General features: G+C 36.3%; 2 protein-coding genes and 1 pseudogene across 5 annotated transcripts in view; 2 read left to right on the forward strand and 1 right to left on the reverse strand.

The window, feature by feature from the left end:
- Itgb3bp (integrin subunit beta 3 binding protein) overlaps positions 1-19,953 on the forward strand; it is a 41,445-nt gene extending 21,492 nt beyond the window's left edge. For both annotated transcript variants that reach the window (XM_090334691.1, XM_090334692.1), the window contains exons 3-9: positions 508-643; positions 3,739-3,781; positions 10,533-10,611; positions 11,254-11,347; positions 11,944-12,003; positions 17,771-17,821; positions 18,924-19,953. In XM_090334691.1, coding sequence (XP_090190817.1) covers positions 508-643; positions 3,739-3,781; positions 10,533-10,611; positions 11,254-11,347; positions 11,944-12,003; positions 17,771-17,821; positions 18,924-18,931 — 471 coding nt within the window. In that variant the 3' untranslated portion in view covers positions 18,932-19,953. The remainder of the gene's footprint in view (positions 1-507; positions 644-3,738; positions 3,782-10,532; positions 10,612-11,253; positions 11,348-11,943; positions 12,004-17,770; positions 17,822-18,923) is intronic.
- LOC150061712 (large ribosomal subunit protein eL43 pseudogene) lies at positions 19,577-19,953 on the forward strand (annotated as a pseudogene).
- A 3,863-nt stretch (positions 19,954-23,816) lies between these two features.
- The window catches only part of Alg6 (ALG6 alpha-1,3-glucosyltransferase), a 36,311-nt gene continuing 34,826 nt past the window's right edge, over positions 23,817-25,301 (reverse strand). Inside the window, exon 14 of one of the 3 annotated variants that reach the window (XM_090334695.1) lies at positions 23,817-24,274. In XM_090334695.1, the coding sequence (XP_090190821.1) occupies positions 24,077-24,274 (198 nt within the window). In that variant the 3' untranslated portion in view covers positions 23,817-24,076. The remainder of the gene's footprint in view (positions 24,275-25,301) is intronic. The other 2 variants (XM_090334696.1, XM_090334694.1) reach the window with 2 other exon arrangements.

The following is a 25,301-nucleotide window of genomic DNA, read 5'->3' on the forward strand; positions in this document are numbered from 1 at the left end:
TTCACATACATAGAAAAAGGCCAGAAATGGTGCTGTGACTCAGATGGTAGAGCTCTAGCCTTGAGAAAGGCCCAAGGACAGTGCTCAGACCCTGAGTTCAAGGCCCAGAACTGGCAAAAAGAAGAGAGCACAGATCCTTCCTAGGATCTCCTTGCTGATCCTAGGAACAAGCAACTTAGAGTTCAGACTCATTGAAACAAAAAGTGAGGATGCTGCTGTGAGAAAGATACTGCTAAACCTGTTGGGAGATCCCAAGTCACAAGTTAGTAACCCTGAAATGTCAAAGTTGCCTAAATATCTAATTGAAATGCCCTAATTAGTGCAGAGATCTGAAATAGCTCCCTGAGTAGAATGGTGTTAGTTCTGAAGGTGGTAAATGTGTGTCTTTAAAATCTGAAAAGACCATGAAAACCAGTATTCATTTGAATAGTGCTGAATTTTAAGGCACTTTCAAAGTTCTACAACTAAACATATATTTTTGTGTTCCAAATTATTATTTATTTCCAGTCATTTGCTTCTTCAGAAATCACAAGGAAGAATAGCATTGCAGCTTATTCTCCAACAACTGGAACTTGTCAAATGAACCTATTTTCTTCTCCCATAAGATCTAAAGAACGAAAGCACAGAAAGAGACCATCAAATGGTTAGTTGAACTTTCTTTTCCACTTACAGTGAGAATTTTCTGGTCTTGGTTAAATCAGGATTTTGATTTGGTAATATAGAGATCTGCTATGTTCTCCAAGAATTTAACATAGTAGATTAGGATGTAGATATCACTTTGGACATAAATGTAAACTTTCAGTCACTTATTTTAAAATGCTATTGCAGACTTTGTTCCTATACACTATTACATCCTTAAATAGAAATTACGGTCTGATGGCTTTCAGCTACTATCAATTATAGTGATTTCAGATACACCCCTGAACAAGCTATCCATCATGTGCATAAATTAAAGGGACGGAACTCAGGTACACTACACTACAGGCTAACAGTAAAACTCTTGAATGTTATTTTTATCCCTGATTTCCATTATTTTCATACATATTTACTGTATTTTATATGGTTTGCCCTGATCATATTTCATCCCCTTTTTCTTAGCTATTTGAAATGCTTTTGTAAATTGTACCATAGGAAAAAAAACAATTTTAGTATGAAATCTTTATTTAAAAAATTTTAGGGCCGGGAGTTTGGCCTAGTGGTAGAGTGCTTGCCTAGCATGCACAAAGACCCGGGTTTGATTCCTTGGTACCACATACTTAGAAAAAACCGGACGTGGTGCTGAGGCTCAAGTGGTAGAGTTCTAGCCTTGAGAAAAATCCCAGGACAGTGCTCAGGCCCTGAGCTTAAGCCCAGGATGGGCAGAAAAAAAAAATAAATTAGTTAAATAGATTTAGTTATGAATGTAAATAATTTTTGTTCTGTTAGTTCATTGATAAAGTATTTATTTAAAAGCACAAATTTCCAGGTCATGAATCAGTGACTTGTTATTTTTTATATTACAGAATTTTGCATAAGCTCAAATTTTAAAAAATGTGTTTTTGATATGCTAATTCATGTTTTATTATTTAACATTTTGTTTAATTGTATACTAAGCATATTAGAATCTATACAGTAAATAAGTCTCATTTTATCTAAGTTATGATGAAACATATTAATAAGTTCTTAAACTTTTAAATGTTTGGTTTTTCAAATTTTATAATTCTATTTTAAACTTATTTGATATTTTTAAATTAAAAATTAATGACAATTTTATTTCTCTATACTAAAGTTTGTAAATGGAAAGGGGCGACATTTTCCATGAAACAATGACAAGTATGTGAAGTAAAGGACCATCATATTGTATACTTGATATATTTGTTAAACAGATAACAAGTACTTTTACCCTAATGTCAGTTTTTGAACTGTGCTATCATTAAGAACTATTTTCTAAGTATTTGTATCATTAATTCCTTGATAAAAGAACGCAAACTCTAAAGCCTTAATATAATAGCTTTGATTAAAATAGCTGATGAGCCTGCTGCTGGTGCCTCCCACAAATAATCCTAGCCACTCAGGAGGCAGAGATAGGAGCATAGCAGAAAAGTCTGCCAGACTCTATCACCAGTTAACTAGCAGAAAAGCTGAGAAAAGCTGGGCTAGAGATAGGGCTCAGGTGGTAGAGTTCCACATGTTAGCAAAAAGCCAAGCAGGGCCCTAGTACTGGCACATGCACACACACACACACACCAAAAACAATTCATTGATTAAAGTATCCATTATTTGTTATATTCATCCATCAAGAAGAATACAATGCCATTTGCAAAGAAGTGAATGGACCTGCAAAAAGTTATGTTAAATGAAGTAAGACTTAGAGAGATAGAGTGTGTGTTTTCTCTTATATATGGGCCTTAGATCTTATATATAAAAATATATGAAAACATGGGTCATATGCATATGTATATAAACATATTGAATAAAGTATAGTATACATAGGGAAAGATTGCAATGGAGTAACTTCTTTAAACAACTAATTCATAGTTTCACAAGAGGAATACTAGGTAACTGAAATATTGTTGAAAGTAGGGGAGATCAAACGGAGGGAAGTCAGTTGAATGGAGAAAAAAATCAGCAAATACGATCATTATATTCAATGTTACATATGTAAAAATTGAACCGGGTAACTTGAGGGCATGGGTAAAGTTGGGAGATGGGGAAAACAAATATAATATTACCATTTTTTAAATTGTTTAATTTTTTTTATTTTTTTGTGGATCATGGGGCTTGAACTCTGGGCCTGGGTGCTGTCCCTGAGCTTTTCAGCTCAAGGCTATTGCCCTATCCATTGAGAACGGGAAAGCCCCATTTCTCTTTTTTCTAGAGGTTAATTGTAGATAAGAGTATCCGGTCCTTTTGTGCCCGAGCTGGCTTTGAACCTTGATTCTCAGGTCTCAGCCTCCTGAGTAGCTAGGTGTGAGCCACTGAGCCAGGCTGTTACCATTTTTTTGGCCAGTCTTGGGGCTTGAACTCAGGGCCTGAGCACTGTCCTTGGGCTTTCTACGTATGTGGTACTGAGGAATCAAACCCAGGTCTTCGTGCATGCTAGGCAAGCTCTCTACCATTGGGCCAAACTCCCAGCCCAATGTTACTACCTCGTTTCTTTCTTCTTTTATTTTCCATTTCAAATTTGACACCGAAGTGGAGCTATGACTCAAGTGGTAGAGGGCTAACATTGAGCAAAAGAAGCTCAAAAACAGTGCCCAGGCCTTGAGTCCAAGCCCCAGGACAGGCACAAATAAATAAGTTGATAAATTCACATTAAAATTTGGCAATATTCTTTTTTTGGCAGTACAGGGGTTTGAACTCAGTGCCTTGCACTTACTTGGCTAGTGCTCTACCACTTGAACCACACCCTCAGCCCTGCCTTTGGCTGCGTATTTTGGAGATGGTGTCTTGTGGAATTTTCTGGAAGTCTAGCATTGAACTATCTCTGACTACTGAGTAGATAGAATTGTAGACATGAGTCTTAACACCCAGTTTAGTCCTAGTTTCCATCAGGTTTTAGTGTTTCTTTCTGTGAAACAGGGCCTTGCTTTGTATTACAGGTTGGCCTTTAAGTCAGTATCCTTCTGCCACTGTCTGCAAGTAGTGGGACTGCAGGCATGTCCAATCACACCTGGCTAAAATTGGCCATCTAAATTCTACTTAAATTTGATAAATTGTCTTTTATCTACATGTAACTTTGCTTTATTACTCATATAGGAAAAACAATGACTCACTTCAATTTGACAGAAGAAGACGATGAGTAAGTTTATTATTTATGAAATCATACATATTTCGTAACAGAGGTTTTATATTTGTAACCATGAAAACTTAACTGTAAAAGCTCAGCTGAAATATTTCTTCTTAAAGATGTGATGTACTGTACTTGTAAAATTCCTATAAGAAGTTCATTGACACAATTATCCATTAGTGACCCAATATCAGTAATTTTCTGGAGTATCCTCTTCTCAAAATCAGATTTGTTCAGATAAATAGAACTATTAAGGACAATCAGTAATCTAAGAATGAGAAGTCAAGCAGTATGATGTTTTCAAGAATATTTTCAATTAGTTGAGTTAGCTGTAGGATATCCCTTTTCTACATCCTCTATATTCCTGCCTAAGTAACTTGTCCCTTCCATAAATGATGGCACTGTCACTTGCTGGGGAAATTGGATCTGGACCCTTGCCTCACACTATACACAAAAATCAATTCTAGATAGATTATAATGTGAAGAGTAAAAGAGTAAAAATTTAAGAGGAAAATGTAGGATAGCTTTTTATGACCTTGAAGTAGGCAAAGTATCAACTACAAAAGAATTGATAAATTGGCCTGTTTTAAAACTTCTTTTCATAAAAAGAAACTTAATTTTTTGAGAGGTCCCAAATAGAATAAACTTAACATATTTGATTTTCTAAACTCCCTCCTCATCCCCTTTTCACGAATTATCTCTCATTTTTATTTCTGTAGAACATAGTATATTGAGAAATATTGGTTTAAGCAACCTGGTATCATCAACTAAGCATATGTAAATCAATCTCTCTCTCTCTCTCTCTCTCTCTCTCTCTCTCTCTCTCTCTCTCTCTCTCTCACTCTCTCTCTCTCTCTCTCTCTCTCTTACTCACTCAAAAAGATGTTTGTACATCGGTACATCAGTATACACTCTAGCATTCTTTACAATACCCAATAGGTGCAAACAACCCAAATGTTTCTCCACAGATGAATGGATGGGACAAAATGTGATATATACATGCAACTGAATATTATTTGTCATAAAAGTGAATGAAGTTTTGGTACATGCCACACGTTGAATGGACCTTGAAAACAAGACTTAGTGCAATTACCCAGACTGATAAGGACAAATATTCTAGGGTTTCAATTATATGTAGTCTCTAGAAAAGATGAGTTTAAAGAGATAAAATGTAGATGATAGGTTCTCAGACCCTAGTTAGGCTGGGTACACGGAGTTAAGCATTTTTTCCCCTAGTCCTGGGGCTTGAACTCAGGGCCTGGGCTCAACTGTCATTGAGCTTTCTCAAGGCTAGTGTTCTAATACTTGACCCACAGCACCACTTCCAGCTTTTTCTGTATTTGTGGTACTGAGGAATTGAACCCAGAGCTTTGTACATGCTAGGCAAGCACTCTACCTATAAGACTACACTCCCAGACCCCTCAAGCAATCTTAATGGTTAAAATTTTTGTTTGTAATAATAGATTTGGTGGTGGTAGTGGTGGTTGCACAATATTGTCAATCTACTGAATTATACACTTATCATGTTTTAAATAATAACTTTTGTTATACCTTTTTTAAATTTAAAAAACTAAATGATACCTAAAAAAACCTACCCAGGGAAGTCCATGAAAATATAATATAATAAACAGACCTAAAAACACAGGGGACATTTTTTGGCCAAGGAGTATTTTTACACTGTCCATTGATTGTTTAAAAAAATGACCAGTCGGGGCCGGGAGTTTGGCCTAGCGGTAGAGTGCTTGCCTAGCATGCACAAAGACCCAGGTTCGATTCCTCGGTACCACATACACAGAAAAAAGCTAGAAGTGGTGCTGAGGCTCAAGTGGTAGAGCTCTGGCCTTGAGAAAGTCCAAGGACAATGCTCAGGCCCTGAGCTCAAGTCCAGGACCGGCAAAAAAAAAAAAAAATGACCAGTCTTGAGGCCAGGAAGCGAGACATACCTAGCTTCACATCCTGGCTGTTGTTAAGTCTTGAATAATGAAATGATTCTTTTGTCTTCAGTTTCCATATCTATAAAATAGAAATGATTTTTACCACAAAGTTGTCTTTAAAATTAAGTAATATAAAGATTATAAAATAATATACCTTTAATTGAGAAAACAAAATTATTAGTAGCGTATTATTGTCAATTTAATTTTTTTTTAATTTGAATGTTCTGTGACTTTTGTTATTGGTGGTGGTCATGGGGCTTGAACTCTGGGCTTGAACACTGTCCCTAAGCTCTTTAACTCAAGGCTAGTGCTCTGCCACTTTAAGCCACAGTGCCACGTCCAGTTTTTGAGTAGTTAATTGGACATCAAAGTCTCATGGGGACTTTTCTGCCCAGGCTGGCTTCAAATCACAATCCTCATATCTTAGTTAGCCTCCAGAGCAGCAAGGATTACAGGTATGAGCCACTGGCTTATTTTTAACGAAGTATTATGTAGCATGTATTGTCAGTATGATGAGAACAAAAAACTTAATGATGTCACCTTTGTAATGTACAAGTAATCTCAGGTTAATTGTTAAATGTAGTTTCTTAGCAATAGTAACTTTCCAGATAACACTTCAGTAACAGAGTCAAGAGTACATTTGTATCATTGGAGAGTAACTATTGTTTTAATGGTGTATAATATACCCAAGCATATGAGTTCTTTTTTCTTTTTCTTTTCTTTTTTTTTTGGCCAGTCCTGGGGCTTGAATTCAGGGCCTGAGCACAGCCCTTGGCTAGAGCTCTACCATTTGATCCACAATACCACTTCTGACTTTTTCTGTGTATGTGGTACTCAGGAGTCAAACTGGTCTTCATGCACGTTAGGTAAGCACTCTACCACTAGGCCAAACTCCTGGACCCCAAGTTTTCATTTTATTATGAACAAAGTAGAGATTGGGTTAGACCATTGTTTTGTTCAATTATTTCTGAAAAAAGAGAATATTTTGTTAATTGACATTATTACAACAGAGTTAAATTGCATTGAGACTCAGCAAAATCATATACTTTATTTCTAACATTGATATTAGTTCTGCTGTAAGACATTTTTGGGAGTGCTATGGATCAAACCCAGTACTTTCAATATGCTAGGCAAGCACGCTACTATTAAGCTATATCCCTACACTCACATTTTATTTTTCTTCTAGCACTTACAGCTTAGACCACGAACACAGAAAAAAAAATAGGTAGAAGAATCCAGAGTTCCACATTAGAAAAGCATGTATATGACAGAATATGAAAGGGCTGAAGTAGTTAATTTCTCGGTGTTACATCTGAATCAATGAATTGTGGAGTCTTTGGTATGAAGGAAGTGAAAACATGAGACAAGTGAAAGATGGACATATTTCACTTTTTTTTTTTTTTTTGGCCAGTCCTGGGCTTGGGCTTATGGCCTGAGCACTGTCCTTGGACTTTCTCAAGGATAGAGCTCTACCACTTGAGCCTCAGCACCACTTCCAGCTTTTTTCTATGTATGTGGTGCCGAGGAATCGAACTCGGGTATTCGTGCATGCTAGACAAGCACTCTACCACTAGGCCAAACTCCCAGCCCTATTTCACTTGTCTTATAGGTTCTTGGGTTTGATCTTTTTGGATCTTTTAATTGATCTGATCCATCCAGTATTTATTGGGCAACTGGCATACTACAAGCACCCTTACAAACACCCTAATAGGCAATTAGTATGTAAGTCATGGTACCCCTGTACTAATTCTCTAGGCATTGAAAATACAGTGCAAGAGGCAAAACCTCCAAAAGCCATGATAAAGTCCCCAAAAGAGTGTTTTGTCTTCTTTCTGTAACTTCTAGTTGTGTGTTCCTCTATATGTGTTCTTCACCAAATTATAAGATTCATGAGGGCAAGGATGTATGCATTTATAACCTAAGTTACCTAGAATGGTGCCTACTGAATAGTTACTGATTAACAAGGAAGAGGTTACTTAAGGAGAGCCCTTGTTTCAGTTTTCTCAAGTTGGCTGCTATGGACTTTGGCTATAACAACAGGATTTGACCAAATGGAAGGATGCGATAAGACTGGCAGCAATCGCTGGACGTCTGAATGTAGTCATCTGTAACGCCTGGGCAGTTCAGAGTCATTATAAGATGAAGGATTTGATCCTGTTTAGACTAGACAAAAGCAAATCTATTTAGGAAGCTGACAGTGATATGTAAGATAGAAATGACCTTCACTGGTGATACTTTTACATGAAGATCACTAGTGTTCAGAAATAAATATGAGAAATGTCAAGATATACTAAACGCAGAGGAGCTCTTGTGCAAACAATAATACTGCCATCATCTAGCGAATTGAACCCCTCATTGGAAATGTAGAAGAAAATTATCAGTAAGCACTGAAAATTTTGTTTCTAGAACAAGCAGTATTAAATATGCTTATAAAGAATCACCTTTATTTCTCTAAAATTTGGCTCAGCAACTGATCTGCAAAAATTATGAAGACTTCTTTGTTGACTCAGAAGACATGGCAAAGTACATACTTTATGATTTTTGTAAGGAATTGGTATTTCCATGGTAGACATAACAGTCATCAGAAGTTTGCTTGGCATGGCTTCTCGGTGATCGTCTTAATGTGGAGGAGTTACCAGGAGGTTCTTTGGGGTACCTCATTCCACACCTCCTGAGGTTGCCATTGCTGTCTTACTGTATACATGAACACAGCCCCTGATAGTCATTCCAGATGGCAGGTCTGCAGGGTTTAATTCTTCCTGCACTGCTCTCTGAAGTTCAACACTAAGTATCATCGTCTCTTTGAGATAATGATAAGAAAATGTGGAAAGGCTCTGCCACTCCAGATTTCCCAGGAATAGGATACAAGATAAAGAGTCCCAGGATTGCTTCTTACAAGAAAGAAGTTTATCTGCCTCTGCTTTGAACTTCTGGGGCCATTGATTAGTTGACTTTCATGGTATGTAGGAGTCACTTAAATCCTGCTCCATCAGGGAGACAGGTTCCGTGTTTTCAGTATCATTTCTCAAGCTAAGTCTCAAGGGTTAAGCAATTTAAACTTCAAACAGGTGACACAAAGTAAAATGTATAATATTACAGAAAAAATTTAAATAATCACCCATCATTGTTTTTACAACTTCCCCTCTTGTGTTATACCTCTGTTCTTTTTGCCTACTTAGAAATTTATTCTGCTCAATTCAGACCTAGAGCACTACAGTTATATTTGAAATTTTTAATCCATCACTTTTGCCTTTTACAGCACAAAATTTAATGCCTAATATCATGTGATCTTGAATTTCTGGTCTCATAAAATCAATAATACAGATTGGTGCTGTCTTAAAGTCACTAGCTTCATGTGGCAGATGAGCACTTGAAATGTGGCATGTCAGAAATGAGACAGGTGATGAGTGGACTTGAAAAATATAAAATAGGGCCGGGAGTTTGGCCTAGTGGTTAAAGTGCTTGCCTAGCATGCATGAAGACCCGGGTTCGATTCCTCGGTACCACATACATAGAAAAAAGCCAGAAGTGGTGCTGAGGCTCAAGTGGTAGAGCTCTAGCCTTGAGAAAGTCCAAGGACAGTGCTCAGGTCCTGAGCTCAAGCCCAAGACTGGCAAAAAAAAAAAAACAAGAAAAATATAAAATATTTGTTTGTTGATTAAATGCTAAAGTGATTACGTTTAGGATATGTGTTAAAGAAAATGTTACTAAAAATACGTGCACCTGTTTCTTTTTACTCCTTTTAGCATAGATACTACAAAATTCTAAATTATATATGTAACTGGTATTACATTTATTTTTTACTGTGTAATCTAGATATAGATTGTCACATATAGTATGGAATCTTAAAATTGGAAAAGAGACTGAAATAACAATAAGGAACAGGTTACATTATCTTCCCATATTTACTAAATAGAAAATTGTACAGCCCCTAAAATTATATACATTTTGAGTATGTTATATTAATTAAAGCATGATTTAAACTTATAAAATATTTTAAACTAAGAAAAATATCCAGAACATTAACTAGCAATATGGTCAGAAAGTGGAACTATAAGTGATATTTCCTTTTTTTCCTTTTCTTCATTTTCAAATTTAAAAGACTGCTTTCATATCTTCTTTGCACTGAAATATGTAAGCCATACAATTTGTTTTTTATTTTTCAAAATGACTCTGAGGGGGCTGGGAGCCTGGCCTAGCATGCACAAAGCCCTCGATTCGATTCCTTGATACCACATACACAGAAAAAGCCAGAAGTGGTGCTATGGCTCAAGTGGTAGAGCACTAGCCTTGAGAAAACTCAAGGACAGTGGCTGGGAGTTTGGCCTAGTGGTTAAAGTGCTTGCCTAGCATGCACGAAGACCCGGGTTCGATTCCTCGGTACCACATACATAGAAAAAAGCCGGAAGTGGTGCTGAGGCTCAAGTGGTAGAGCTCTAGCCTTGAGAAAGTCCAAGGACAGTGCTCAGGCCCTGAGCTCAAGCCCAGGACTGGCAAAAAAAAAAGAAAAAAGAAAACTCAAGGACAGTGCCCAGACCCTGAGTTCAAGCCCTAGGACTGGCCGCAAAAAACAAAAAGTCTGAGTAACACCACCTCACAGTTTTGAGTGAAGATAAGTGAGCAGTGGTATGAAGATGCTTGGTCACATATATTTTTTGTAAAGCAATGAAAAATGGAGGACAGTTTGCATACTTTACCACTCTGAGAAATATTGAGAGGAATAGAAAACAGAATCAAAGTTTCTTGAAGTGGACGTGAAGCTCTAAATGTGACTTGCTACATGTATAATATTTACTTATACTGGGTATTATTTTCTCCTTCATTCCTAGATTCATGACTTTGCTATCTGAAGTTGAAAAATCATCAGAAGAGATTGTGAAGATAATACAAAATTTACATAGTATACAGGTTTGCCTTTTTGTATATAGTTTGTCATACTTCTACCTCATTTGAAAAGAGCAATAGGAAATAAGTCTTAAATTGGAGATTCAACCTAATAGAATTTACAAGTGATATTTTAGTTTACTTGAAATGAGAATGTCTTTGCTTATGTGAATATTGCTGAACCATAATATATTAGTAGTTGTTGGCTTTTTCACATCTGTAGATAGGCTTAATCTTTTAAACTAGTAACCCACTGGTTTTGCCTGTGGGAGACTCAGGGCCTTGACTTGCTAGGCAGGCACCCCACCATTTCACCCCGAGCCACAGCCACAACCCTTTTTGCTTTATTTTTTATTTCTTTCAGTTGGGGCTCCACATTTTTCCTAGGACTCAGATCCTCCTACATGTGGTGTATACTAACACCTGTTGTTAAGACTGTGCTCTCGCTGACTCTTTGCCTGGGCTGGTCTGCAATCATGATTCTCTCCGTCTATACCTCTTGAATAGTTAGGATTCATAATAATGCATTGTTTTTACTCAGGCATTAGAAATCCTCCACCACCAAAACTATTGAAACATTTGAAACTATTGCCTAACATAAAATTTTCTATTGTCAGTAATGCTATAGAAAACTTACTTAACTCATTTAAGATGGTTTTCTTTTAGGCTTTCAAGGGAAACAGAGAACTTGAAAATCTCATTGGTACCTTCTATACACCACGGTTCTTAAAAAGAGAAATGAAGAAAACCAAGGAACTAAGTAAGAAAAATTAATGTTTTTCAACATTAGTAAATTTAAGTAAATATCTTCATTTTTCTCAAGTTTAAATTTGGTAAGACTACATATACACTATTAGTGGACATGTGAAGGAACTACTTTTGTTTCCAAATGAGAAGCCATGTATCTTTTATTAGGCTAGCATTGAGGATACCTCTTTATTGGGAAAGAAAAAAAAAACTATACCTTGGAAACTTCTAATAGGCTTCTAACAAAGATCATTTTGGAAATATGAAATTGCATATTATTATATATGTAGTATATGTAATTATATATATATATTACATATATTATTTATGTAATAAGACATTGCACTTTGTATTTGATATCCATGGCTTATATTGACCTTTAAATTGTGCCTTCTGAAGTTGTTTCTTCCATATAATGGAAAATTATTCATATTTCATATGAATTGTGTTTCCCTATATATCCCAGGATGGTCTGGAACTTGCACTGTAGCCCAGGCTGGTCTCAATTTTGCCATCCTCCTACCTCAGCTTCCCAAGAGCTGGGATAACCGGTATGCACAACCATGTGTGGTTTTTCCATGTTAATTCTTAATATTTCTTTTCTTTTAGTGACAAAAGTAACAAAACAGAAATTGTTTGAGAAGAAGAGTTCAGTACTTCCTCACAAAGGTAGAGTTATGTTTTACTTTATTACATAAAGAGATACTTTAATCCCATTTGACCAAATAAGGCCAATTATGAATATTATTTTTAAAAAGCAGTAATCTCATTTGCATTTAGCAGAAAACTATGTCTAATGAAATCAGTTTCCCTGATGATTGTTTTAAATGTCTTTTGAAATACAATCTAAAATTTTGTCTATTAAATTTCCTTCTTCATAGGACCAACAATGTATAATTTTAGTGGTGGATTAAATGACTATATAAAGCATTTAAAATTATTGTAGCCAGTACCCTGGAAACTTCCCAGCTTGAATGTTTGATCTGTTCTGTGAACTAATGCCTCTGACTTTTTACATGATGGGAAACTGTATGGCAAGAGTCTTTAAGTTATAGGAAATATACATCTATAACTCCCAAATGGAAGAAAGTTTAGCTCTATATATTCCATGCCAATGGTATTAATGGAAATCTGTAGTGTCCTGGACCTACTTAGAACTAGATTCTATACTGTAGTTGGCATTTACTAGAATTTGAAAAATTTGGAAGAGAAAAATTCTCAAAGAAGTGAATAAAGAGAAATTGTACCAAAAGTATTAATATATCATTAAAATCCTCTTTTCCTCCAGGGGATACATTTGTTATCTCCTTTCTGTTATCCATTTTACTTCACCGTGTTTATGCAAGATCAGTCTTACAGCTAATTTCTTTTCTTTCATACAGAATAACTTGTCCATTGTCAAGTTTTCCCATACAACTCAGTTTTGCATGTTCCTAGAGAAAATTGTATCACCATTCATGTTTTACATTTCTAATACATTGGTTACTTGTGTCTTAAAGCTTAAAGAATACAGCACCTTTAGATCTTGCATATTAATCCCTCTACATATTGTGTATAAATATGCCTAAGCTTGATACCAGTGGCTGACACCCGTAACTGTAGCTACTCTGGAGGCCAAGATCTGAGGATCACAGTTTGAAACTAGCCAAAGCAGACAAATCCTTCAAATTCTAGTTTACAATTGACTAGGAAAAAGCCAAAACTAGAGCCAGAGTCTGAGGCCTCCAGGGTTCCGGTACTAGCACATGCATGCACATGCACACACAAACACAAACATATTAGTGCTTATTTTCTCTGTAATTTGTGTTTGAGCTATGTAGGTTTATTGAGTGCTTTTCTGCCTCTTTCTCTGGTTTCTACCTTATATATTTTTAATTTGGGGTTTTTTGTTGTTAAAGTTTTTTTTTTAATGAAGCTGTTTCTGTTTATACATTCATTTTAGGAGGACTTTTCTGGTTATTTTTGCTTGTTTTCTTGCTAACATTTCAAACTAATTTACTTTGTTATGTTTCTTATTTGAAATTAGGCTTTTGGTTTTTAATAGAAATTTCTCATTGCCTTTTTATTTTTAATTTTATTACCCAGAATTTTAAAAATTAATCCTAGCTACTCAGGAAGTTGAGAACTGAGGATCGCAGTTTCAAACCAGCCCAAGCAGGAAAATCTATAAGATTCTTATTTCCAATTAACCACCAAAAAAGTCAGAAGTGGAGGTGTGACTCCACTAGTCTTGAATGGAAAAAGTACTAGTCTTGAATGGAAAAGCTAAGGGATAGTGTTCAGGCCCTGAGTCCATGTCCCAGTACTAGCACAGGAAAAAAGTATAAATTTTAAAATGTTTATGAACTTCACATTAAAAAGTATATAAATAAAAGTGAACCCAATACAATGTACTACAATTGTTTCATTTATGTAACTGTGAAAGTGAAAATAAGCCTGTCACTTTAGAGTACTATTTCCTGCTCATTTTCCCTTTTTCTTTCAGATTCCCTTAGATTCGTGTACATTTTTCCTGGATGTATTAAAATAGACATTTGGAGGGAAATTTTAGTATTTGTGCTGTTGAGCACTCCTTCAACTTGATCTTTTAGCCTAATTTTTTTTTCATTTCAGTGCTGTTTCCCTTTACTTAGTACTGCTTACAGTCATTATTATACTAAGAGTATAATTGTAAAAACAACACTCAGGTCCTGGGTGCTGTCCCTAGGATTTTTTGCTCTACCACTTGAGTCACAGCTCCACTTTCTACTTTTTTGGTGGTTGATTGGAGATAATAGCCTCACAGACTATTCCTGCTGGGGCTGGCTTTGATCCTCAATCCTCTGATCTTAGCCTTGGAATAGCTAGGATTCCAGGAATGAGACACCAGTGCCTGGCTAACACTGGTGTTCCACGCAGACACCTGGCACAGGTTTTTAAGGCTTCGGGCATTCTTTGCATGCATGGTAATAAGAAGCTGCACTGAATGTTTCAGAGTTTTGAGAAGAGCTAACCTTAGAAATCAGAGAGTTCCTTGATATAGTACAGATGATTTCCTCTACTAAGTACTAGTTTCTTTTTCTTTTTTTTTTCTTTTTTTTTTTTTTGCCAGTCCTGGTGCTTGAACTCATGGCCTGGGCACTGTCCTTAGACACTTTTTACCTAAGATTCGTATTCTGCCACTTGAGCCACAGGGCCACTCCTGGCTTTTTCTATGTATGTGGTACCGAGAAATCAAACTCAAGGCTTCATGCATGCTAGGCAAGCCCTCTACCACTAAGCCACACTCCCTACTTTCTTAAACAAAGGAAGACTTCTTACTTTCAGTTATTTAGGAAGTAAGCCTAACTTCAGTTTCCTTAATAATATTGGCTTTATGAGTATTAGGAAAAGACTCAAATGAAAAGTTCTTTTTCTGTTAGATATGGATGTGAATTTTCATAGTTATTTTAAATTTGTTATGCCAAAGAGTTTAAATAGATGACCATTGAGTGGGCTGGCACAATGGAATGTCACATTATCATCACATGGCAAAGCATGAAATGTATTCACTTTACATAACCAACCTCTACTTAAAACAACCTGATCCAGACAGTTCTTAGTCAATAGATGGCATTTTGTAGTATTTGGTATTATCTTTTTTTCTGGAGATTCTAACAAATGCCACCATTGTTTGTCTATGACTAGTACTTCCAGTAAACAAAATGTTTTTGAAAAGAATGTAAGCAAAATGTAGAGTGGTTGCCAAGATATGAAATGTAGACATTTAGCTTCAGTCCAAAACATAGTTTATCTGTTTTGAGAATAATTGTGTAGGTTGCAGTATGCATATTTTAAATGAAATACAGCCATCTGAGCTTTATATTGTTCAAAGAGTTTGATTGTTTCAGCTGTTTGTAATAGAAAACATTTCAGAATTTCTAACTCTGGTGTTTGAAGAAAAGCATGTCCTTCTTTAGTTAGCTTACATTATAAAATTCTGTAATTAATTTACATTATAAAATTCATATAGGTTATAGGATTTTAAAATTATCAAATTCTTAAGCATGCAGAACAAATTTTCAACCCCTTCTGTTTGTTCTAAGACTATAAATAGCTTACACTGCCTTTTTATTCTAACCACGCACAGAAGTATTTTTTAAACATAAAAATATGTTGTCCTTTCCCCTACTCTGTCTTGAAAAAAGTATTTATCACATCAACTAAATAATTTTACTCTCAGAGAACTCCTAGCCTTTTTTCTCCCAACAGTACATGGCATTAAACAATATCTTTTTTTAAGCAGATACTTCTGTTTTACAAGCCCCAAGGTCTGAAGTTTAGACATGATGAGGTTTAAAATTTTCCCCCTTTAAAAAAATCCCTCTTGTCTTTAATAATTATGGGTGAATTAAAAAATGTAGCTATTACTTTTGGGAGCACAAATATGTATTAGTATATACTGTAGACCTCAACTCTTACAAGTAATCAGTTTTCATGTAAGCTATCCAAGGGTCATACCTGAGCTATTAATAAGGTTAATGCACCATCCATCATTGTTTGGGGAATACATTTCAACAGTTAAAAATGCTTCTTGGGATTTGTCTAGGACTTAACGGGGGGAGGGGAACAGGTTTATGACTTTTCACAGCTTTTTTAGTAATTTTCTTCCATGATTTAATTTTTTTATACTTTTATGAGAAGTATGATAATTTTTCTTTTGCGTAAAATCAGTAAAATAATGTTGAAACGATATATCTGGACTCACTTAGTAGCAATTATGTGTTTAAGAGGTGTAAATAAGTTGCTAGCAGCAGACATTACAAATATCCAGGTGCTCTGTATGTGCTGATGACAACAAAATTGAAAAGAAAGACTGTAATAATTCTGACTGGTTTTCTCTGCAGAAGATATTGATTATTTGTGTGTGGTGAGAGATTTGGAAAATTCAATTAAAGGAGTTGTGCAAAGGTTTCATAAATTTTCCTTCTACAGCGTGTACACAGACATTTTTGCGTATTAAATCAATGCAGCACTTCACAATATATTTTCTTTGAAACATAAAAATAAATAACATTTAAACAGTTCTGCTTACTACAGAAACAAATTTTATTTTCTGTGAAGCATTTAGTCATGTGCTATCACTGACTCATACACATTTGCCAGCTGTAACAAATTTTATAGACATTTTCTCCTGAGACACAGCTCACATACTATGAATTTTTAAATGAGCAAATGGTGAAGAAGGGATGTCAGCAATATAAAAATTGATCAGTTAAGAGATAAAAGCATAAGTAAAGAGATTTGTATGGTAGTCTTAATAGGTTTTATTAAATAAAAATACTATAAAAAGACTGTAATGAATAGACTGAATGAATAGACTGTTCTTGTGGTAGAGAAAAATTATTCTGGCACATTTATAGAAATTGGTTTTCTGTCACCTGACAGTCGAACATTTCTTTCCCCTTTCTTAACTCTGAGACAAGTCAAAAAAGCCCTCCATCCAAGTCAAATAAATTTTTTTATGGTTTGCATATTTTAAATACATGTATAGCAAAGCAGATATTAGTAGTATTATAGCTAATTAGATTACTAAGAAACTGATTTGTGTAATAATAGTAGGTGATTAACCCTCCCTCTCAGACCCTAGAAAGGAAAAAGCTGGTCATATTAGCCACACTTCCCATCACATACTTCAGTCCTGCAAAATTTCTTTGACTAGCTTCCCTGCTGGTCCTCTCTCTACTAGATTGTTCTTCCTTCTCATCTAGCAAACTCCTGCTTATCTTGGAACATAAGTCTTAGATGTCTCAACTTCTAGGGTAACTTCCCAAACCCTATGTAACAGAAAAATTGCCTCATCTTCTAGACCCCCTCCATTTGTCTGAATATTTATAAATGTATTATGATGCAATATAGTATAATGCTCTATTTCCTTCTGGACTCCTCTAAAGACAAGAGCCTCTACAGAACTAAGTCAGAAAGTCCTCAGTACATGACAATGAATGTATGAATAAACAGCTATTCTAAGCATTTTTTAAAAGAATTACCTGAGTATTTTCAAAGGCTTACAGATTGCTCTTTGCCCACTTCATTTATTGTTTATTGAATGGCTGTTACAAACTAGGAACTGTCCTAGGCAACCAGAACAGCCCTGCTGTTCACGAGTTTTGAACCTAGCGTAAATGACAAGTAATCACAATGACACACAGCGTATAATGACTAGAGTTACTATCAGCACACTACTCACATTCCTTAGTCCAACAGTGGAAAGTATACATTATAACAAATGTTCTTGTCTGTTTTTTAATAATTTTTAAATGTAAATTCTAAAATAAAACTAGCCAGAAGTCTATGACTTCTGTTTACTATGTAAACTAAGTTCATTTTAATTTCATCTGGAATCAGTATTTCAGCATCATATACTGTGATAAGTTACTCTGAAGTGTTTTCTGAAAAAAAATTTTTTTTCGCACAGAATTGTATCATCTTGACAGTTATGAATTCCTGAAATCCATTTTAAACCAAGGTACTGTTTTCAGTTTTCTAATTTCTCTAAATTTCACTGTGTTTTGTTCCGGTAGAAACCAGGTATTTACATTATGAGATTTACAAGTCTTTAGTTTAAAAAATAGTAGCAGAAAAGTAATTATAGTTGCTATAATACAAAATATGTCTGTTAAATTTGGAAATGCACAAAATTAAGTAAATAATTACATATTAGTTAAACCTTTTCCTTAAAAAAATAATCCTTGTGGAGCCGGGAGTTTGGCCTAGCATTCACGAAGACCCGTGTTCGATTCCTTGATACCACATACACAGAAAAAAGCCAGAAGTGGTGCTAAGGCTCAAGTGCTAGAGCTCTAGCCTTGAGAAAGTCCAAGGAGAGTGCTCAGGCTCTAAGCTCAAGCCCAGACTGGCAATCAATCAATCAATAAATAAATAAAAATAGGGAAGGGTAAGGACCCACCATGCAACTACTTCCTTATAACTATTAAGGAAGGAGGGATTGAAAGTTCCAAATACCCTATGGGACACACAACACCATGGAGTGCCACCAGCTGCTTCCTTCCAAGGCTTCTCTTTTCACACAAAGTTCCTAATGTCAAAATAAGACAAGAACCTCTACAGTACCACTAGGAGTCCCTAGAGGGACACACTGTGGATAAGAATCTCACAATAAAGTCTTTTAGGGGGCAGCTGTTGAAGGAAGCACCTGCTTAAAAGACCCTTTAAGCTTTCAGAGGAAGGCATGTAATTGTGGTAGTTTTCAGTAGGTCATGTCAGAGCATTAAAATTCTCTCAAAAGTATGTCAGGTATTTTCACATAAGATGAAGAGCCACTGCTGTGTCAGAGTAATCATATAAGTTCTTGTAAAGTGAATCCTACTTAAAACCTCAAACTAAGCAAATGAGGGCAGGGCTGTAGCTCAGCACCCATCTAGGAAGCCTGGGACCCTAAGTTTAAACAGCACTACACAAATAAAAAGCAAATAAGAGGTATCTAATTTAAAAGTTAACAGGATTAAATGGGTGATTAATGATTAAATAATTTTATACATAATGTATGAAATATATTCATTTGGGAACTGATATGTGATGATGCAATAATCATCTTTTATATTTTACAGACACCTAGAAGAAAGCTACCCTCTATGAGCAAAATTTCTGCATCTGCTTGATCATATTTAAAGGAACAGAAGAAATGTTTGTAATTAATCTGCCCAGTAAATACCAGCTTGTAGCACTAGGCAGGTGCAAGACTAGATAAAATTTCTTGCAGCTAATTTAAACTTTCTACACACACCAGTAGATAATCTCAATGTAAATAATACATTTCTTCTTGACCCTTTAGTGTAAGCCAACACGTAGAAGAGGACCTTATATTCTGTGTCACGTTTCTGTATATTCAAAGCACTGTTTCTATATATTCAAAGTATGTATGACAGTGGACAAGGCTGTATTTTTTCTGGAACACTGAATAAATTAGAGTCAAATTAGGTAGTAGTTTTTCTACTTTAAAGTATGAGCACCTTTTAAAAAAAAAAAAAGTTTTGAGCTGGCCAGGAGTTTGGCCTAGTGGTAGAGTGCTTGCCTAGCATGCAGGAAGACCTGGGTTCTATTCCTCAGTACCACATACATAGAAAAAAAAAGCCGGAAGTGGTGCTGAGGCTCAAGCGGTAGAGCTCTAGCCTTGAGAAAGTCCAAGGACAGTGCTCAGACCCTGAGCTCAAGCCCGGGACTGGCCAAAAATAATAAATAAAATAAAACAAAATAAAATGTTTTGAGCTCTCTGAGCCTGGACCTGTGTCGGGGCAATGTGGCCAAACGCACCAAGGACAGCGTCATAGGTAAATACGGCACCCGCCATGGTGCCTCACTCCAGAAGATGGTGGAAAAATTTGAAATCAGCCAGCATGCCAAGTATACCTGCTCCTTCTGTGGCAAGACCAAGATGAGAAGAGGCAAGCTGTGGGCATCTGGAACTGTGGTTCCTGCATGAAAACAATGGCTGGTGGTGCCTGGACCTATAACACTACTTCACCCAAGTGAAGAAGTCTATTATTAGAAGACTGAAGGAATTAAAAGACCAGTAGAAGCTCTTCCATCTGAGATATCCCTAGCCTACAATAAATGGCTTAATTTATATAACAACAAAAATGTTTGGCAAGTACATTTTTTTTTTTCTTTTTGGTCATGGGGCTTGAACTCTGGGCCTGGACACTGTCCCTGAGCTCTTCAGCTCAAGGGTGCTGTCCTGTCCCTTGTGCTAAGCCACCATTTCCAGTTTTCTAGTGGTTAATTGGAGGTAAGAGTCTGATGGTGTTTAGTGTCTGGGCTAGTTTTGAACCACGATCCTCAGATTGAGAAATACATTCTATAGCCATTATCTTAGGGATGTATCTTTATTATTTACATGCTAGCCTTTTTGTGCTTGTATAAAAATACATTTTGAAAGTTCTTTTCAAATTTTATACCTCATATGAAATATTGCAATGCATTTCCCAGCATAGACATTTAAATGTGACGTTATTTTGTAACTTACCCACTGACTCCAGTGAATTTTAAAGACCTTGAGAGAGCAAGCAATCCCTTCTGAATTATTTTGAAGCATTAACTTAGATTTCTTTTACTCTGGGTGAAGTTTGTGTTACCATCTATTGTGCTGTCACTCACAAATGGAGTGGAGGGAAAGGAGGAATCAGAGTACCCTACCCTGTAAGTTTTTAAAACCATTCCAGAGGCATGTGTCGGAAAGATGCTTTCCTAGTGCTCTCCATAGTGTTTGACAAGATGTCTTTTAGTTCAGTAGACCATGAAAATAAAACATGGAAGCTAGGAGTTTGGCCTAGTGGTTAAAGTGCTTGCCTAGCATGCACGAAGACCCGGGTTCAATTCCTCAGTACCACATACATAGAAAAAAGCCAGAAATGGTGCTGTGGCTCAAGTGGTAGAGCCCTAGCCTTGAGAAAGCCCAAGAACAGTGCTCAGGCCCTGAGCCCAATCCCAGGACTGGCAAAAAAAAAAAATGGTACGAAAATCTGAAACAAAAATCTAATAAATTAAGATTGAAAATAAAAGAATACTCTTTGGTACAGTCTTTCTGATCAATCTTTCTGATCAAATGTTACCAAAAACTAACTTTGGGGTATAAGCCAAAACATTTCATAAAGTTAACTATTACTAATACTAGTTAGGAAACTAAGGGTTAAATAGTAGATTGGTTTCATATGTAATCCAGGTTATGTAGGCATGTGCTTAATGCTATTAAACCAGGCCCTGTGGGTTTGACCTCTTGATATACTAAGCTTTTGCCTTTCACAACAGCTGGGTCTGCTAAGAATCATTTCCCAGTTCTCTTCATTGTAGATCAGATGACTCTCGCTTTATCACCCTTGGAGTCTGCATGAAGGACAAAGCAGAAAGATACACACACAAAACTAATGTTTGCGTGGGGGAGGGAAAAGGGGGACATACTTGGCCCTGATCTTACAATGAATGTAACAGAAGGGAGTCCCACTGTGACTTGAAACCTCTGTGTTATTGTAACCAATATTTAGTTATAACCTATCTACCTCCTGTTCCCTTCCTTTGGTTGCTCTGACTTTTGTAAATACTTCACTCCTTAGTTGTGGTTTATCATTTGGACAGAATGCTTCTCCCCTTCTTACTGCCTCAAGAGAAAATCATTTCTGTATACTTCGTATATGACGTATAAGCATATACTCTATTCTCTAAGAAGCAAACTGAAGTGCATCAGCAATGAAGAAATGTTCCTTTCTCAGAAATGTTTCTGCCCTCTAAATGGACTTCAAAGTAACATTAAGAAGGTTGATTTTTTGGCCAATATGTTAGTGACGGAAGTAAGACATTTTTCTATCTTTTCTATAACCTAGACATCTATTAAAGCATCCCTGTGACCCTGAATTTAGCTTCGAGAAGTGCTCTGGAATTGGCTACTCCTGTGGTCCTAATTGGGTATTTTTGGTATTTTGGAACCTAGCTGCTCCAAGTTCAAAGTATGTTCTTAAACTGGTTTCTAATAGATAAAAAATAGTATTTTTACTATTATATATTTCCTTAAAAACTGCAGTGTAATTCCGTACTAGAGTGAATCCATCTGAAAAATGTATTCTAATAGAATTTACTTATATCTTAAATGCAGGTGATTACTTTTAAAGTTTCTCTATTCCAGTTACTTACATTGATTTAACATTGTGTTAAATCCCAGTATACTACAAAATTTAAAACAGTATTAACAAGGTTACACCAGCCAGCCAACATGCTGACATCTGGGCACAGTGATTACAGATGGCGACCATGCACAGTGCCGACGACTCGGCAGTCGCTCAAGGCTGCTAAGCTGTGCTGACCTGCCCTTTGAGTCTTTATGCACATTTGCTTTGAGAAAGAAATACTTCATGGTTTTTGTTTTGTCTAAACTCATTTTCCTTTATCACACTGAAAAACTTTTTTTTGGTCAAATCATGGGACTTGAACTCTGGGCCTGGGCACTGTCCCTGGGCTCTTTAGTTCAAGGCTGCCACTTTGAGCCTCAATACCACTTCTGGTTTCCTGGTGGTTAACTGGAGATAAGAGTCTCATGGACTTTCATGCCCAGGCTGACTTTGAACCTCCATCCTCAGATCTCAACCTCCTGAGTAGCTAGGATTATAGGCCTGAGCCGTCAGCACCCAGCTACATATAACCTCTTACATCAGCCCTTAGACGACCATGTCCAGAATGTATGTGCTGTTTGAATTGCACCATTTTAAGTGATAACATCATTTAATATAATTTAATGTCTACTTTATGGAGGAAATATATTCATTATGTGATGGTTAACTGTGAAAATTAACATTTGTATCAAAGACCTAGAAAATGTATTATGAGAAAATACAAAATAGGTATATTTAAAGACTAAAAGACTTGTTTTTGCTAACAATAAGTGATACTGCATTAATAGAACAAAAGTAACCTGAAACATGATTTGAATTACTGTTTCTGCTGCTGCAATCTTGATCATAACAAAAGGATGAAATATTTTATTTTTCAATTGGTCATGGGGCTTAAACTTGGTGCCTGCATGCTGTCCCTGAGTTCTTTTGCTCATGGCTAGTGCTCTACCATTTTAAGCCACAGCACTACTTCCAGTTTTCTGGTGATTAGCTGGAAATAACAAGCCTTCCAGAATTTCTTGCCAGGGCTGACTTCAAACCACAATCCTCAGATCTGAGTAGCCTTCTGAGTAGCTAGGATTAGATGTATGAGCCACCTGCGCCCAATGGATGAAATCTTTATGCACCAGTTTACACAGAATGATTCTAAAAGGACTAGTAATTATGATTAATAAAAAAGAGCTTTAGCTAGAATCTTGGTGGTTTATACCTGTAATCCTAGCTATTCAGGAAGCTCTGAGGATTGTAGTCAAAAAAAAAAACAAAAAAAAAACTTGAGACCACTTAGATTAAATTTAGGGAAAAAATGATTTTTGTGGATTCATGTATACCTGTATTCTTAAAGAAAAAAAAGAATCCATTTAACCTACTTTACTTTGTTTAAAAACATTCAAGTGTACATATCTAATGATAATCAACCTTCAAGCACCTTAATTTACTCTCATTAATTAAAAAGATTATCCCAAATTTGTCAAGTATTGGCAGACTGATACCTGTAATCTTAGCTACTCAGGAGGCTCAGATCTGAGGATCACAATTTGAAGCCAATCCAGAAAGGAAAGACTATTAAGACTCTTAGATCCAATTAACCACCAAAGAAACAGAAATGGAGCTGTGGCTCAAGACGTAAGAGTGCTACTTTTGAGCAAGAACCCATAAGGCCAGTGCCTAGGCCCTGAATTCAAGCCCCCAGGCCTGGCACAGAAAACAAATAGACTAAATTCAATTTCCTGAGGCACTTTCTACACAATGAAGTATACATTACGTCCATACTAAAAGGCAAAGAAAACTTGATTAATAAAATTGGTGATTTCCTTTACAAAGAGCACCAATTACAGATTTTAAGGTATCCTTTATAGTAGTCATTTCCAATAAGAACATTATTCTTACATTTTGCCATTTAAATAGCTGTGAATATTAATCAAAATACAATATGCTTTGGCCAACCAATTCCTAGAAGTTAAAAGCCTCAATTGATCTTTGGTCCTATTACATTTATTCTGTTCATGGACACAAAAAAAGCCTTTTTACCTTTTTCTAGTAATTCCATGATTCTCAAAATGATCATTTCATTTAAAAAGTTCACATTTGTTTTGGAATACAGATTAGTTGATTTTCTTCTGACTTCTTCCATGTTTAAAATCCCACAGGATTATAATGTTAAAGTATACCAAGAAGAACAGAAAGTTCATACAGGATATAAAACACACCAATACAGAAAATAAATCTGGCAATTTCTGGGGAGGATCCACTGTGACAGTCACCAGCGTCAAAATGAGCATAGCGATTACTGAAGTAAGAAACTAGGAGAGAAAAACATATTTAGTATACAAGGCAAAAGTAGATTATACTGCTAACAATGATTTACAGTTATTAAGTAGATTTGATGAGAAAAAAAAAATCTAGTCTCTTTAGCAGGTAGCTCTCAACAACTTTGGCTTCATGTTAGAATCATCTAAGAATTAAAAGTACTTCCATGATGGAAGTCAATATGTGGCTCAAATGGAAGAGCACCAACCATGAGCAAAAAAGCCAAGGTAAGTCTTTGTACTTGGTAGGAGCAAAGCTTTCCAAATAGTTTCACTGTGTTAACAGCTAGGTCTGAGAACCTGTCTAATACTTCAAACTACCAAGACATAAAAGGAAGCATTTGGAAACTGAGTTTCAGTAAGCTTGGGCTACATAGCTAGACCTTGTCTCACAAAAGCTGTGGCCAATAGCTCATGCCTATAATCTGAGCTACTTAAGGAGGCTGAGACCTGGAAGATCATGTTTGAAGCCAGTCAGGGCAGAAAAGTCAGCAAGACTAATCTCCAATTAACCATTTCAATCTGGAAGAATGCCTCAAGTGCAAGAGTGCCAGTCAAGTAAGCCAGAGCACAAGGCCCTAATGGCAATCCCTATACCAGAAAAGTGGGATGGGGGGGGAAAGGCAAGACATCTTTTCACAGTTTCTTTGGGATCTCAGGTTTCATCCTCATGAATGATGAATGTATGCTGTTAACTGGTTTTCAAGGGAGATCAGTAGATATGCTCATGATTTATTGGATGATCCAATACAGGTGTACCTGTGCTGCAGTGCAGTGGTGCTGGCCTTCAACACGTGCTAGTAAGCTTGGATTTGAGGCTGGTGGGCAGGAAGCATCTGCCCCAGGTGGATATTTCATATTCTTGTGATGGTCCTAGACCCCTCCTCCATCTACTTGTTAGCAGTGCTAAGCCAGCTTCTGCCACATCACTGTTCCCAGGGCACAAGCAGCAGGATAACTCAGCTGCACCCAGCACCATACTCTGCTGAGTAGCCGTCCCAAAAGAACAGGACATCTGGAA

The sequence above is a fragment of the Megascapheus bottae genome, chromosome 6 (assembly GCF_031878675.1).
Source record: "Megascapheus bottae isolate mThoBot1 chromosome 6, mThoBot2.hap1, whole genome shotgun sequence".
NCBI classification, from domain to species: Eukaryota; Metazoa; Chordata; class Mammalia; order Rodentia; family Geomyidae; genus Megascapheus; species Megascapheus bottae.